This window comes from Herpailurus yagouaroundi, unplaced genomic scaffold (genome assembly GCF_014898765.1).
Source record: "Herpailurus yagouaroundi ecotype Mexico unplaced genomic scaffold, PumYag 29, whole genome shotgun sequence".
In the NCBI taxonomy this organism is placed as follows: Eukaryota; Metazoa; Chordata; class Mammalia; order Carnivora; family Felidae; genus Herpailurus; species Herpailurus yagouaroundi.
Window position 1 is genome coordinate 93,288,492 of NW_024412377.1, and position 17,174 is coordinate 93,305,665.

The window sequence follows — 17,174 nt, forward strand, 5'->3', positions numbered from 1 at the left end:
ATCAGGATTCCTGGGTTTTCAGCTTGAAGGGACCAGGTGTCACCGTAATTTGTTGGGTGGGGAAGAATGGAGAAAAAAGATGATTGGGATGTAATCAGACCTCTGCTTTAGATGTGCTTAAACATCCACATAATCATCCAACGCAGGTAGATGTAGTCAGATTTTTAAGAACCTCCTTTTGCAAAAAATTAATGATAAATTATACAGCTGACCCTTGAACAACAGGGGTGTGAACCATGCAGGTCCACTTATACACACATTTTTTTATCGTACAGTACTATAAATGTATTGTCTCTTCCCTATGATTTCTTAGTAACATTTTCTTTTCACTAGCTTACTTTATTGTGAGAATACAATATATAATACATATAAATGCAAAATATGTATTGACTATATTTTCAGTAAGCCTTCTAGTCAATAGTAGTCTCTTAGTCGTTAAGTTCTTGGAGAGTCAAAAATTATACGAAGATTTTTGACTACACAGGGCACCAGTGCCCCAACCCCAGCACTGTTCAAAGGTCAACTGACTCTACACATATATGACTGTGGAAACAGAACTATTCTAATTTTGGAGATAGTAGCATGCAAATGGTACTTAAAATCACAGAAATACTAGATAGACAAGGTAGGTAGTGAAAAGAAGAAGGCTGAAGAATAAACCTGAGGCACTAAAACACTTAACTCTGGGCCAAAGAGCCTCCGTGTACAAAAAGAAAGAGAAAACAAACAACATATGTCAATGCAAAAGTCAAGGGAAGAAAATGTTTACTGAGAAGTGACCGACTATGTCAGGTGTGTAGCTGAGAGGCTTAGTAAGAGGAGGACTGAGAATGGATCAACTGTTGAATTTATCAACATGATGGTCGCTGTTAACTTTGAAACCATGGAGAAAAGGGATGTTCAACTGGAGAGAAGTGAAGACAGAATGAGAGGGTAGGAGGTAGAAACAGTAACTATGTTTTTAAAAAATTGTGCTAGATGTTATCGACGATTGATAAGTAAATATGACATGGTCATTATTTTTAAAGAGGGTCCTTAATGTGTAAGAAGTCTTTTATCAACAATCTCTGAAAAGAACATGTTTTTTTTAAATATGAAATTTATTGTCAAATTGGTTTCCATACAACACCCAGTGCTCATCCCAATAAGTGCCCTCCTCAATGCCTATCACCCACTTTCCCCTCTCCCCCACCCCCCCATCAACCCTCAGTTTGTTCTCAGTTTTTAAGAGTCTCTTACGGTTTTCCTCCCTCCCTAACTTTTTTTTCCCCCTTTCCTTCCCCCATGGTCTTCTGTTAAGTTTCTCAGGATCCACATAATAATGAAAACATATAGTATCTTTCTTTCTCTGTATGGCTTATTTCACTTAGCATAATACTCTCCAGTTCTACCCACATTGCTACAAAAAGGCCATATTTCATTCTTTCTCATTGCCAAGTAGTATTCCATTGTATATATAAACCACAACTTCTTTATCCATTCATCAGTTAATGGACATTTAGGCTCTTTCCATAATTTGGCTACTGTTGAAAGTGCTGCTATAAACACTGGGGTACAAGTGCCCCTACGCATTAGCACTCCTGTGTCCCTTGGGTAAATTCCTAGCAGTGCTACTGCTGGGTCATAGGGTAGATCTATTTTTAATTTTTTGAGGAACCTCCACACTGTTTTCCAGAGAGGCTGCACCAGTTTGCATTCCCACCAACAGTGCAAGAGGGTTCCCGAAAAAACATGTTTTTGATACAAAAAGGGGTTACATTTATATCAATAAGCACCTTATAAAGTCTGCTACTATAATAAAGGAAAAAGGTAAGCTAAATAACATATTTTTTTAGGAACATAAATCCTCAATGTATCAAAAATTTTATCATCAGATTTTGAGGTTGCTTGTGTATGAACTAAAAATAAATTTTATACATCATTTCACAAATTAAAATGCTCAAGCATCATTGTTCAGAACATGACTATTCAAAAAAGAACTGTAGACATTTTGTTTGTCCTTTTTCCAAAATCTTCCTAGACAGGATGTTAGACAGCTACCACATATAATATGTGTGAACTGAATATGATAAATGTGTCCTTTGCAATACAAAGTCTGAGATTTTATGTAATTATAGGCATGGGAATGAATAGTTTAGAATAATGTACCACTGTCATCAAATCATATCTTCATATACATGCATAATCCATTTTGCACAATGGTTTCGATTCAGTGTGTATGTAATTAAATTGTAGGGTACAGTAATAGCTGCTGCTGAGTTGAAATCTTGCTTTCTTAGTTTAAAGAAATGAATAGAAAACATAGTCTAGTGAACATCAAAGTACCTTTTGAGACAGTTAAATCTCATCAAAGAGGTCTTCTGAACTACTGTTTCTTAGAGTTTCTAAAGACATGTTTTCAGTTGAGCTGTGCTCCTTTTTCAACTTCTCAGGTTGTGGAGGATCAAACCTAGAGAAAAAAGAAAATCAAGATAATTTTAGTCTAAAAAATGCCATTTAGAGAAAAAGAAAAATAAGAGATATGTAAGCGAAATAAAAAGTTAAATTCTATTTCAGAATTGGTCCAGAGACTTACTTCCCTATGCTGCGTTAACATAAAAAAAAAAAAAAAAAAAAAAAAAAAGAGATGAAGAGAATCTAATTACTTTAACTGCTTTTAGAATTAATCCGTCTCTATTCTGAGCTAACAAAAAATCAAGGGCCTACAACAATACTCAAAATTAAGGTCAAGAAATAAAATATCTTCTATGTTGTCTTTTTATGCCAAGATACGAAGGTTCTCAAGCCATTTCTTCAGTAATCCCATCACAATTTACAATTCCTTAGACTCCTTTAAAATCTACCAATTAACATGCATTTTAATCTCTTAACATCAGAAGGTTCTGCTTACATGAATTTCTTTTAGTGGTCTTTTGACTGTTAGTGTGTCTATAATAGTGACTTCACATTTTAGCAGTGCTGAAATGCTGTTGGTCCACACTCATTTACTGAATCTATATATCTTTATTTAGTAACTAGATTTTATTCAGTGTCAGTACTGGAGTTACCACATCAATGGAATGACCTCTGTATTTATGTAAATATTCTCTCTGAGACCTAGGATAAAAAGAATGATGATCACTGACTGTTAAACAGATTTATAAAAAGGTAAGCTGGTAGGTAACAGAGCTCAATCAGAAGGGCCCCTGTATAAATGTTGTCAGTGGTTCTTTATGAACCTAAATAAATTATGATATTGAAAAATTAACATTGACAATCAGAGTGGCTTCTGGGGCAGTAATGACTAAGATGAGTCAACACAGTAAAACTCAGTAATGCCACCACATTTCCAACCTCGAAGGCAGAGGAGGAGTCATAGCAGATGGGTATAGATGAAAGAGAATGGGACTTGAAGTCAGGAAACAGATTTGGATCTAGGAGCATTTCTTATTAGCGATGTGACTTCAGACAAGTCATTTAACCTAACTGGATTCTGTTTTCTCACCTGTAAATATGAGGTGACATCTGCCTCAGAGGTGGTCTGAAGATGAAATGAAGTGTTGTATATGAAAATGCTTTTAAATTTCCACAAAAAAATTGGAAACTATTATTATTAGCTGCTAATGCTGCATGAACAAAAAGCTCCTGCTAATAACGTCTTTAATTTAAAAGAATAACCACTGAAAAATCCCCAAACATTGAGTATGTTTAGATTATGAGTATTTCAGAAATCCAGCACCCACTGTTTTTTGTCTTCGTTTTTCTTGTGTGTTTTTGTTTTTTCTTGCACAGAGAACTAAAAATTAATCTGCCACAGGGTCCTCTTTTGCCTCCTGACTGCATACAATCAACCGTGATTGGCTGCCACTAAACCTGGGATGTGTTCTGTCTTATCCTGAGCAAGCCAAGTTCAGACAACATTATGCTTACAGGAATGCCAAGGTGCTAGGCATTGATGCATTATGAAGATGACAAGACCTCCCTCTGGGAACTTTAATGTTAAAATTAACAGTAAATATGGACACAATTATTGTGACATAAAATTAAATAGCTAAAAATATACTCTATAGAAGGAGAAACTGTTACAGTAAAGAACAAAAGTATAATTATTACTGGCCCCAAATGTCTTAGAGTTGCTTTTTCTCCTCCTGGCAAGATAGAAAACTGAATTTTTTTCAACTTAAATTTTTTCAGACTTTGAAAAGTCTCTAATTTTGTTTTCAGTTTACAACCAGAACACAAAGATCAATCAATTCAGCTTTTAAAAACTGTCATAATACAAAAGGACCACTGTGAAGTGACAAATCTGAAGGAAATAGATTCCTAGTGGTCCATTTATGATTCCCATCTCCTTCTAAAGTCACGAGAAGCTAACAAATTATATTTTGGCTCTTTTGGCCTTAATGTCCAGGGCATAACACATGTTCAATACAAGTTGTTGAATGAATTGAAATCATTGTTCTATAGCTTTCATATCTGTCGTAAGTCAACAGGGTAAATTTAGAATTCTTCCCATAGCCAAAAGAAAAGTTTGATCATTTTTATAAGTAATAAATGTTTATTGTACGACTTGTGAATTAAAGAAGAATGGCTAATGATAATAAGAAACCACCTTTGTAGACTTCAATGCTGAAGAAGAGGACTTTTTCAAATAAAGGGAGTAAGTGAAACTAGATGATGACAGCTTTACTAAAAGATGAGTTATGTTCTCAGTAATATAATTGCAGAAAGTTCTGTTTTATTAGTTTGATTCCACACTATATGACAGCATACACATGCACATAACACACACAGGAACTACAACCCAAATCAGAACTGCACTACCACCATCTAATTAACAGCGAATAATGTAGATCAAAAGTTAGAATTGTCAAAAGATGTATCTCATCCTGGGAAAGTTTCTCTAAAATTTTAGAAGGAAGATTGGCTTCTCTTTTAACTTTCTGGGAGTTGAATGACCAACATCTTTTAAAATGTTATTCCATGGGGCGCCTGGGTGGCGCAGTCGGTTAAGCGTCCGACTTCAGCCAGGTCATGATCTCGCGGTCCGTGAGTTCGAGCCCCGCATCAGGCTCTGGGCTGATGGCTCAGAGCCTGGAGCCTGTTTCCGATTCTGTGTCTCCCTCTCTCTCTGCTCCTCCCCCGTTCATGCTCTGTCTCTCTCTGTCCCAAAAATAAATAAACGTTGAAAAAAAAAAATTTAAAATGTTATTCCAGCTACTGGCTCCTTTTGTAAGGACATTTTCTCAGCCAAGTTTCATATCGGTATTACCTTGGATGGAGTATCAACCGTTTCTTATTCAAATGAGAAACATTAGTATTGCTTGGAGTGAATTATGTGCATTTTGTAGCATATTCTGAGAATAGTATTTCTGAAACATGTCAAGGTGCCAATCTGAGCAAAGTGAGAGATCCAGGAAAATGTGCAATGATTGATGGCACTTTGACACTTGAAAAATCATGCTTATTTGACCATGACACAAACAATGGTTCTGACATCAAAAATCAAAAGTCAGTTTTTATGTAGTTTAACTGTATCTCTACCCACACAATACACATAAAATTTAGGACAATGTCTTTAGGATCTTAGGATAGAGATATTTATTTTTGGTTTTGTTTTTTTTTTTTTAAAGCAGAAAATGAAACCATAAAGACTGATAAGTTCAATTACATTGGAAGCATTAGAAGTAAGTACTGGTAGGGGTGCCTGGTGGCTCAGTCGGATAAGCGTGTGACTTCAGCTCAGGTTGTGATCTTGTGGTTTGTGAGTCTGAGCCCTACATCAGGCTCTGGGTTGACAGCTCAGAGCCTGGAGCCTGCTATGGACTCTGTGTTTCCTTCTGTCTCTACCCCTCCCTCACTCACACTCTGTCTCTCTCTGTCTCTGTTTCTCTCTCTCTCTCTCAAAAATAAATAAAACATCTAACAAAATGTGGGAAAAAAAGAAGTACTTCTATTCACACTTAGAGAAAATGAAAAGATAAGTTACAAACTGAAACGAGATATTGCAACATATGCTACTAATAGAGGATTACTGTCTAGAACTCCTATAAATATTTAAAAAATCCAACATAATTTAAAAATGTATGCCAAAGACCAGAGGAACTTCCAAAAGGAGGGAACAGTGGGGTCAAAAAGCATACGATAATAATAAGTTCAACTTGAAGGAAATGAAAACTAGCATGAAATATTTTACAAATGCAAAAATGAAAATGTCTAACAGCAAAGATCATGAAGGACACGGAATATAACAAGATAAATTACTATTGGCTAGAGTATAAACACCAAAGCCATTCTGCACAACAATTTGGAAGCAACTGCCCAGGTATATGGAGGTGTATATATCTATACCCAGGAATTCTACTCCCATGCTACACACTCTAGAGAAACACTTGCATATTTATGTCAGAAGATACGTGCACAGATGTCCACCAGTGCATTGTTTGTATGCACTATGTTTGTTATAGTGAAAAACTGAAAACTACCCAAATGTCTTTCCACATGAAAATGGGCAAATAAGGCCTAGAATTTTCACATGATGGACTACAATACAGCTATACACATGCATGAATCTCAGTGTTGAACAAAAGAGCATGGCACAAAAGACTAGACATTATATGATTCTAATATTTAAAATTCAAAACTATGTAAAATTATGCAATATTCCTCTGTGAATACCAGTGTGTGTGTGTGTGTGTGTGCGCGCGCGCGCGCGCGTGCGGTGTCAATGTATTTGTGTAAGTACATAATAGTTCTGGATCTTATTTGGTCTTCCATGACAATGCTCTCAGATTTCTAGGTTTTGTAAGTCTGGCTTCCATGAAGATGGTGATACAGAGGAGGGGAAGTTTAGTATGGGCGTAAGGGTTTGGTGTTAAACTTAAATAGGTGAGTCTTAAGTGCCTGCAAGATATATGAATGGGGATAGATAGTAAACAGGTAAACCATTACATAGATGGAGAGCTCAGGGGAGAATACTGGACTATGTGTAGAAAGACAGCACTCATGCTGTATTCCTGGCGCTAAAGGCAAATGAGCTGAAGAGATCACCCAGAAGGAGTCTCCCAGAGAGAACAGTTTAGTATAGAAACCCAGAGAATATTAAAATTACAGGGGCAGACAGAAATGATTAAAAGAGATTCAAAGGAATGATGTGAAAGATATGGGGAGAATCAGGGAGAAGTGCTATCACAATGAGGGCCAAGTTTATTTTGTGAGCCCACAGCTTATGGTATTTCCACATGCTACCCAAAAGCTGGCTTTCTGTACAACTTTGCTGAATCTATAAACTCACATTTTCACCCACTATCAATTATCTGGAATTGAGAAAAAGAGCTTGGAACGATGCCGCTATGCTTGAGATTTATTACAGAAAAGAACAGACAATGTTTTCTTTTGGAAAGAAGGAAGTCTTAAACTCTTGGACCATAGCAGTCACAGCAAAAATCTAGCAAAATGGTCAGTTCCTGCCTGGCCACCAAAGCAGGTCATTCTAAAGTAGCTGTTTCTCTCACATTGTGTGTGTGTGTGTGTGTGTGTGTGTGTGTGTGTGCGTGCGTGTGTGTGTGTGTGTGTGTGTGTGTGTGTGTGTATACTACGAACTTCCCTGGCATCCACCCACCACATCTCTGACTTCCTCTGGGATTGGGGTGAAAGTCAGATGTGGGACAAGGGTGAAGAGGAGAGCTGAGGTGGGGGCAATGTATTGGGAGAGAATCAGACCTGAGCACTGGCAATGAGATATATGATTTGCTAATAATAGAAACCACATATCAAATGATTTGTCTTTTAAGATGTGACAAGTCAAACTTTCATTAAAATGACCACAAAAAAACCCCCACTAAATCAAAGTATTAGGCATTTGATACTATTAAATTACTAGGCAGCTATCATACTGACCTTAACAGAATTCCCGTTATGAAATAAACTCAATTACAGAGACATTTTTTAAATGGACAAGTTTTAGATGTATGCTTAAAGAGTCAACACCACCAAAGTTACCATAGTGGTTTTCAAATTAAATTTCAGTATTAAAAAAATATTTAATGTTAAAATAAGTGGGAAAAGTAGCTTCAAATTTCTAGTTGACCTTATAAAAACCAAAAGCATATCCTAAATAAATTAACAGACTGAAGTCATCAGGATTCAGTATAACAAGTGTTGAATGCTGTCTGGAATTCAGTAGGCCTAGACAACATTTTGTTGGCCGGAGAAAATGAAAGAAGAGAAGAAATGAAGAAGAGAAACTTTCTGGCAATCAAAATGGCAATTAAAGAAACTGTGTTAGTTATTTCCACTTAAATTTCTAAAGTTATCTTTTTCTAAAGAATATGAATTTCCTGTTCAAATTTATTAAGACCAAGAAGAAATTAGAAATAGGCTTTTGAAATAAGTAATTGTGATTTAAACAAAGAAAGGAGAATTATGAAGAGTGATTACCCTTAATGCTAAAATGTACCAGGGGTGCCTGGGTGGCTCAGCTGGTTAAACACCAGTCTCTTGATATCTTGGTTTCAGCTAAGGTCATGATCTCACAGTTCGTGAGACTGAGACCCCTGTCAGGCTCTGCGTTGACAGTGGGGAGACCGCTTGGGATTTGCTCTCTCCCTCTCTTTCTGCCCCTCCCCTGCTCACAGGCAAGCGTGAGTGCACACGCTCTATCTCAAAATAAATAAACATTTAAAAAAATGCACTTATGTGCTTTATACAATGGAAAAAAATGTTAATTCTAAAATTTCCCTGTAAAACATATACATTACGGACTTGAAAAAAAAAAGATTCTGTGGTTGTATATAATTCAATGTTTACAGTGATAAACATTAAAACTTATATGTCCATAATCCACAAGGATGCCAAAATTTATGTAGGAATTTCATAATCAATTAGAAGATTTTGTTACTCTTATTGTACTTTATTCAGATAAATAATGTTACCCTGGTAACTCATCAGGTGATTAATATCACAGTCAATACATGCTTTAAAAAATCAATACCTGGGGCGCCTGGGTGGCGCAGTCGGTTAAGCGTCCGACTTCAGCCAGGTCACGATCTCACGGTCCGTGAGTTCGAGCCCCACGTCGGGCTCTGGGCTGATGGCTCAGAGCCTGGAGCCTGTTTCTGATTCTGTGTCTCCCTCTCTCTCTGCCCCTCGCCTCGGGCTCTGGGCTGATGGCTCAGAGCCTGGAGCCTGTTTCCGATTCTGTGTCTCCCTCTCTCTCTGCCCCTCGCCCGTTCATGCTCTGTCTCTCTCTGTCCCAAAAATAAATAAAAAACGTGGAGAAAAAAAAAAATTAAAAAAAAAAAATCAATACCTGAAGACACTATATAAACCTCATTTCTTCCTGCATTCTTTGCAAGTTTTGAAATGGTGTAAGTGACATTTGTTACTGTTGATCTAGGCCTATGAAAGTAGAAAACCAGAAAGCAGAAATCTTGGCAGAAAATGATTCTCCACAACCTTAATTTTAAGACAGGCCACTGCTTACTGCTGATTTGTGTGCTACAAATGAAACCTCTCTCACTAGACTAGAAAGCTTCTCAGGTGGAGAGACTGCTTCATTTTACCCAGCTCATGAATGTTCTAATAATTGCATGTATTAACTAATGAACGAGTGACTGAATAAATGAGGTAGACCACATTAACAAGAAAGTCTCAATAAAGTTTAACAACCTGCCCAAAGCCACACAGCCAGTTAGCATGAAAGGGAGCAAGCAGGAAAGTCAACAACAGAGCCAGGACAGTAGCCTGTCACTCTAAACCCCACATCCCTCCCAAATCCATACCTGTCATGCTACACTGGTGTACGGGGGTCACTAATTCTTACTTACTAATTCTTACTAGTCCAGAGGAAGGCAGCTTGGTGTTAAGCAGTGTGTCTCAAAAAGTAGTTCTATGAGACACTCTTAAAGAGTGACATTTGTGGTCCAAAATATTTGGAAAATATGTTATTTTTCCTCCATGAAGAGCTCTGAGTGTTGCATGTGCACATTATACATTAAAACATATGGAAATTCTTCCATAAATAAATGTGTTAATTAATTCATCAAGGAAAACAAAAACAAAGGTACAGAAGAGTATGTGTAGATAATTAGTGTATGTGAGTTTATATGTATACAGGAGAGTTCTGGAAGAATTCACAGGAAACTAGTAATGGCTGAAAGGAACTTGGGCTGAAGGACAGGCATACTTTTTGCTGGATACTCTCTTAAACAGTTAAGATTTTTTACAACCGTATACATAGAACATATCCTTATAAAGTGCTTAAAGAAAAAAGAAGCTTGCTTAACCTGGGTTTTAGAAGTGAATTTGGAAGTGGAAGCTTCTTTTTTTTTTTTTTACTGTCTCTCAACTATTAACATCCCAAGAAAGCAGTGCACTCTGGAACTGGTGGCATTTCTTGCTTCCCTAAGAATACAACTACTAGCACGAACGCCAAAACTTAGTGGTCTAATGAAGGCAAATAAAAATACACAAAGAAAGAGAGCTCTACTTTTGGTTACCAAGAGAAATGTAAAAATCCTGGGCAGACAATAATACCCAGCCATGGAAGTTAGTGATTTCTAATGAACCAGGAACCAGGACTGATAGTTTCACCGTAGTGCGGAACCAGCTGTTTGAGTTTCCTGCTGCTGCTGTAACAAATTACCATAACGTAATGGCTTAAAACAACACAAATTCATTCTTTTACAGTTCTGGAGATCTGCTGTCTGACCCAGATTTCACTGGACTAAAATCATGGTGTTGGCAGAGCTGTGTTCTTCTCTGGAGGCCCTAGCAGATAATTTATTTCCTTACCTTTTCCAGGTTCCAGAGCTACCCCCTTCCTCCATCTTTAAACCCAGCAAGGACAGAAGGACCCCGTTTCACATCACATCACTCTGACCTTGCTTCCTTCATCACATTTCTTTCTCTGCCTCTCTTCTCTGTCACTCCCATTTAAGAGCCTGGTGATGCACTGGGCCTGCCTGGATAATCCAGGATATTTAGCTACTTTAAAGGTCAGCTGATTAGCAACTTTAATTCATCTGCATCCCCTTTGCAATGTGATCTAACATAGGCTCAGGTTCCAGGAATTAAGACATAGACATCTTTGAAAGGGGGTGGCCATTCTTCTGCCTACTCCAGCCTTAACTTGGTTAGGGCTCAAGTGTTAGTGTAATCTGTTAGCTTAACTATGTTTCAGAATAACTGAATAGACAAACACGTTTTGTAAGCAGACATGCAAGGCCCAGAGCTAAAGGAAACCCTCAGCCCGGCTGGAGGAGGCATCTGCAAGGTGTGAGTAATGTGAACTAAAACTCCAAACAACCCACATTGGGTCCTCTTATCCAGAGATAAACGGAACCAGATTCCCTGAGAAGGGCTGGCAACTACTATTATCCATCACTATTTATTATTAATTATTTATTATTGATTATTATTAATATCCATCCACTATTTATTGAGTGCTTACCATGGGTCAGAAACTTATGAGACTGTGCTACATGCTTAGGATACAAAGGTGAGCATACAAACAATCTAAGGCAGAAGCAGCACTGAGCTGCTAAGAGCCCCTGAAATTATACTTACAGTAGCCTTTGTCTGCGCTGTGTTTAGAGACTTGTCTACAGTACTGTGTTTTATTATGACAGTTCTAAAGAGGAAGGCTGTAAAAGAACCACAGAAATGCCACCCTCATGGGAATGTGACATGTGCTGTCAGTCACACAAGGCCACTGGTATAGATGGTCTTCATCCCTGACTTAATGTCCTGCTATTACTATCTTGAAATTGTTAAATTTTGAACAAAGGGGCTCTGCATTTTTATTTGCACTGAGCCTGCAAATTACTGTAGTTTGTCCTGACCACGAATTTTGAGTGACCTCAGCACACCAGTCCCAAAATGAACCTAACCAATTGCTCAAACATCTGGACCAATAAACAATGGGACTTTTTTTTTTTTTTTAACCAATTATGTACTGATGTATGGACTCATTCTGTCCTAACCATAATCTAGTTTTGATCCTTAATTAGCATAACCGCCAGTAAACCCCATTTCTAACATTTATAACACACTTTTTCTCTCCTGGGAAATGCTTGATATCTTTTTTTTTTTTGCCTGCAAAAAAATAAGAATGTATTTTCCTGATAAATAAATGCTCTGCTTCATTAGGCTTTTCCTTCTCCTGCCTTTCTCTACTTTTTTTCTGTTGAAAGCTCCACTGTCCTTTGTTTTATAGTAAGAGAGCTCAGTTTCTATTTTAATTAACAGATTTCCCCATTATATTAATCCTTGCTAGTGGGCTTCATTCTTAGTGTTCTTAAAATTATCCGGTGTAATTAATTCCTTTACTCACAAAGCAGCAAACATCATCAGTGCCATCCTATGCTATGGCTTACCTATCTCCTTCCCTTTGGATTTAATGATTATCAGTGTGCTCCAAATTCTTCCTGAATGTTTTCCTAGGCTTTTCATGGAATAAGTGACTAAGGATGATTATGCAGTCAGACTTTTTAAAAAAGTCAGACTCTTTTTGTAACATCACTAACATCATAACAACTTTTATACAAAATGAGTAGAGTACCATAATAACTGATGAGTGATATAAACAACCAAAAAACCACTTCTTCACCAAGTATATTAATTCAACTTGGTACTATGGGTGAAATGTAGAGAGTCAGTGACCAAAATCTGGGAGATGTCTGTTTACAGAAACATGTCAGAAAGGAATCAGAGCACTGGAAGAAGGCAGATGCAAAAAATCTACAACATTATGTGGATTTTGATTTTGAATTAAAAAGATTAAACTTTTCAGATGTTTAAAAAATAACCAAATTGCATAGTAAAACCAAGTTGTAGAGGGAGGCAGGGTGTTTTAAAGACAACTGTCTCCCACAATTGGTAGCAATTCCCGGTGTAGATAAGGCAGTACAAAGCATGTAGGATGCAGTCTACAGACTCAGAGTGACCGAAGAAAGACCTATCTGCCCTTTGACCCTAGAAAAATTTATTACATGAATGGTGTTATGATTCCAGGTTCAAATGTCACTAAACTTTTATTTATCACATTAAAAATACATGGAATAAATGCAAATGTTATTTAAAAGTCAATCAAATCCACACACAAAGCTGTTGACTACAGTTGTGTTTTACGTTTACATAATTATATTTACTAAATGAATCGTATACATTTTCTCATTTTAGCATCTTTATGACTACATAAATTACCATTTTTTTTCCAAGATTTCTGTTCATAATGTTTATTTCAGGGAAGCAGAGTAAGTATGACAAATGGTCCTATTAATGCATTAAATGATGCAATTCGGTCTCATTTGTTTTTGAATGTCCCAGTGTAATCGATGCCTTAAGAAAAATATAAAAATAGCATTATTTAATAATAATTCTCCAAAACGCATAGTGGAGGAAGTTTTCACAAAGCGCTCAGAAATATCACTAACACATTTAATTCATTCAAATGTTTTGTAAAGGCATTGGTCGGATTTGCCAAAAAGCAGGACTGGCTGTAGCATTTAATTAAGCCTTGAACAGAAAAATTTAGTAAATAATCTATTCACAATTCAAACATCCACTATCACCTAACTGATCTTATTCAGCTACTATAAGAAAGCTATCTATCTCAGCCTTGATTGTGTGCCATCTGAACTATGTATTTTTCCTCTTTGCCTTTTCATTTTTCTCCTTCAGCCCACCTTCCAACTGTTGCTAATTAGTTATCTATGACACAAGTCTGATTATTATCTTCCACTCTTACAATGCTGTAGCTGAAACTCCCTTGGCATAGCAAAAACAAAAAAAGCACCAAAGAAGGAAATGTCTGCATAAGTTCTAGATGCCTGGCTTCTTTTCCAGCTCTAATGCTCTGATGCTCTTCTACACTAAACTTCTTTTCATCCACCAAACACACCATTCTTTCGCCACCATACTTTTCCACATATTTCCCTCAGTTTGAGGTCCCTTTCTCCTACCTTCTTTACTTAGCAGTCTCCTACTCATCATTAAAGGCCTAATTCAGATGTCACTGCTCCTGGGAAGCCTTGTATATTTTCCTAGGTAGAGAAACTAATTATCTCCTATTCTCACATAATGTATCCTAAATCAAGTCAGTTATCGCTCTGTAACAAACCACCCTACACTTAGCAACCCCAAACAATAACTACTGTATTCTGCTCATACCTTCTATAAATCAGGAATCTGGACAGGGCACAGTGCAGGATGGCTTGTTTTTGTGCCACAGCATCAGGGCATTAGCCAGAACTACTGGAGAACTGGGCTGACCTACTGACCGGGAACTAGAATCCTCTGAAAGCTCAGTTAGTCGTATCTGGTGTTTGGACTAGGAGTCTCAAAGATTAGCACTGGCTACTGGAGAGTCTTCAGTGTCTTGGCTTCCTCACTCTTGCCTTCCAGAATGGCAGCCTGGAGTACTCAGCCTTCATTTAAAAATGTTTAGGGGGCCCAAGGCGGCTAAGTGCCTGACTCTTGGTTTCTGCTCAGGTGGTGATCTCACAGTTTCGTGAGTTCAAGACTCGCACCAGCTCCACAATGACTGTGTGGAGCCTGTTTAGGATGCTCTCTTCTTGCTCTCTGCCTCTCCCCTACTCATGCTGTCTTCCCTCTCTCAAAATAAATAAACAAACCCTAAAGAACAAAAAAACAAAAGGGGAGGGGGACACAAGGTTGCCTTTTCTGACCTAGTCTCTGGAAATTACCTAACATCACTTTTCCTGCATTTTGCTGTTACAAATGAGTTAAAAGCCCACCCAGATTGAAGGGGAGGAGCCATAGAAACTACCTCTCAATGGAAGAAGTATCAACCACAGACTTTAATTCTATACATCTTTGTCACTTACATTGTAACCAACTGAAGAACAGGAACTATGATTTAGAATAAGTGTCTCATTCAGAATTTGGCGCAGTTCCTAGAATAAAGAACTATGTGTGCTGAAACTGACTAAAAAGTGTCTTTTTGAGTACATCTGCCTTTTTTCTCTTTGAGTTGAGTATGAAAAAAGCTATAGCTACATTCATATATAATTTACAGAGAATAAAAACCATTCCAGAGGAGAATGGTACTGATATTGACGTTTTAGAAATCCCGCCACATAAAATCACTTCAAACCTCATTTACAGGTTCAACAAGGAAATTTTAATTCCTGACAACTACTGCTGGCTAGTAGCTAGCTTATTTTCCATTATGAAGTAACTTAAATTATTTATTTTTTCCAAGTAGTTTTGGCTGTTTATAAATCTATCTGCTTACACGTTCATAATGCCACTGGTGTAGTTCTATTCCACTTTACTGGAATGTTTGGGAAGAGAAAGTTGTGGTTAAATTAATGATGTTTCAATCTTCATGGCTAAAAGCCTCCCTAGCAAATGCTGGGCAACTTCTAAGTAAACACATACTCAGAACTATATAACAACTACTGGAAGACACTATAGTTTCTTGAATTTTCTGTTAATTTTCATTAAGTTGTCGTTGTTGCTGTTACTATTATTATTACTTAAGCTTTAGGAATTTAAGACAATCTAAACCTTTTCTATCTGGCTACTGAGAAATAAGCAATCATAGTTTCCTTTAAAAATGTAAGTAAAATTCAAAGATAAAATAAAATCTTCAGTCCTATACATCCTTTATTCTGAGAAGATGTGTGACCCCTGTTAGCAATAGGGAGTTATCACCATCAATCTCACCACAGATAAGCAATGAAGAAGGAGAATCAGATTTCATATACCAGAAACCATAAGCAGAATTTTAAATGTTGAACCAAGAAATTCTAACACTTGTTTGGAATTAGGAAAGCTGTCATCCATAAATTCACATGCAGCCCCAAAATATAAGCATGAAAATTGAACAGGCTACAAACATGCATGGAAAACATTCAGCTAGATTCTACAGTCTGATCATGATTTCCCTTAAAATATATATAACCCCCCAATTCTCCTCAAAATGTTATTGGGCTTCTGTGGTTTGGTAAACAGAAAATTTTAAATTAATTCATTTAAAATGCTGTCTACAATGCATTCTTTTATCGTTGCTGTAAAAATAGGCTATTTGTCATACTGTAAAAGAAAAAAAGATGTTTGATACTTCCTATTTTATCACTGGACAGTTTTCTGTAACTAAGAAATTTGGAAGTGACTAGAAAGAGCAATTAAAAACCCTATTTGTAAGATTACAAGTTTCTGGAAGGCAGGAACTACAGTTATCTATGTATGGTTTAACCACATACAGGACATTTGCAACTAAGAGTTGTTTTTTTTTTTAAAGTTTGTTTTTAAACTTAAACTCAGGACACAATTTTTTAGAAATGTTACAAATAACAGATTTTCCACTAAGACCACTTAGCCTATTATATAAACAAACTATTAGAAAGGATTAATCATGAGAACAGTCAACACAATTATAAAAATCCATTTTTTATACATTTCTTACTTCAATCAGTATTTTCTCAATGTAAGGCATTGTGCTAGTCTCTGATATGAGTAAGTAAAACATAACTCCAAACTCTGAAAATGTCTAGTGAGCAAAAAAGTTTAAAGAATTATGTTTAATATACTGTGATGAAATACATAGAAGTATTGATTTGTAAGATTAAAAAATATTTTAAGTTTCAGGGGCGCCTCAGTGGCTCAGTCGGTTAAGCGTCTGACGTCGGCTCAGGTCATGATTTCAGTTTGTGAGTTCAAGCCCCACATCGGGCTCTGTGCTGACAGCTCAGAGCCTGGAGCCTGCTTCACATTCTGTGTCTCCCTCTCTCTCTGCCCCCTCTGTGCTCATGCTCTCTCTCTGTCTCAAAAATAAATAAACATTAAAAAAAATATTTTAAGTTTCAAATCTGGATTTCAGGAACACATCTCCTTACAGAAGGCTTATCTGTATTTGCAGTTATATGTAAAAATGTTACACAAAAAATGCGATTTGATTACTACATGGTAATTTCCCATAACTCTTGAAGAGATACTTGGCTGTTAATGATTAAACGCAATTCTTATTCCTAGCAGCCATAACTGTTTTCTTTCCTTAGGCGACTTTTCTCATAAAGAAATGGAATTGAACGCTGTATCAGAAGACTGAATACTTAAGGAAAACATTTAAATTCACGGGAATTTCATTAAAACAACAATAATTGCTATTAGACACCTAGACAAACCCAATCCGAATATCCAACAGTTAGGTGGGGTGGGGTTAAAAA

General features: G+C 36.8%; 1 protein-coding gene across 1 annotated transcript in view; it reads right to left on the bottom strand.

Moving 5' to 3' along the window:
- Nucleotides 1-1,810: 1,810 nt before the first annotated feature.
- XRCC4 (X-ray repair cross complementing 4) overlaps nucleotides 1,811-17,174 on the bottom strand; it is a 239,406-nt gene continuing 224,042 nt past the window's right edge. Inside the window, exon 8 of the mRNA XM_040449374.1 lies at nucleotides 1,811-2,449. Coding sequence (XP_040305308.1) covers nucleotides 2,338-2,449 — 112 coding nt within the window. The 3' untranslated portion in view covers nucleotides 1,811-2,337. The remainder of the gene's footprint in view (nucleotides 2,450-17,174) is intronic.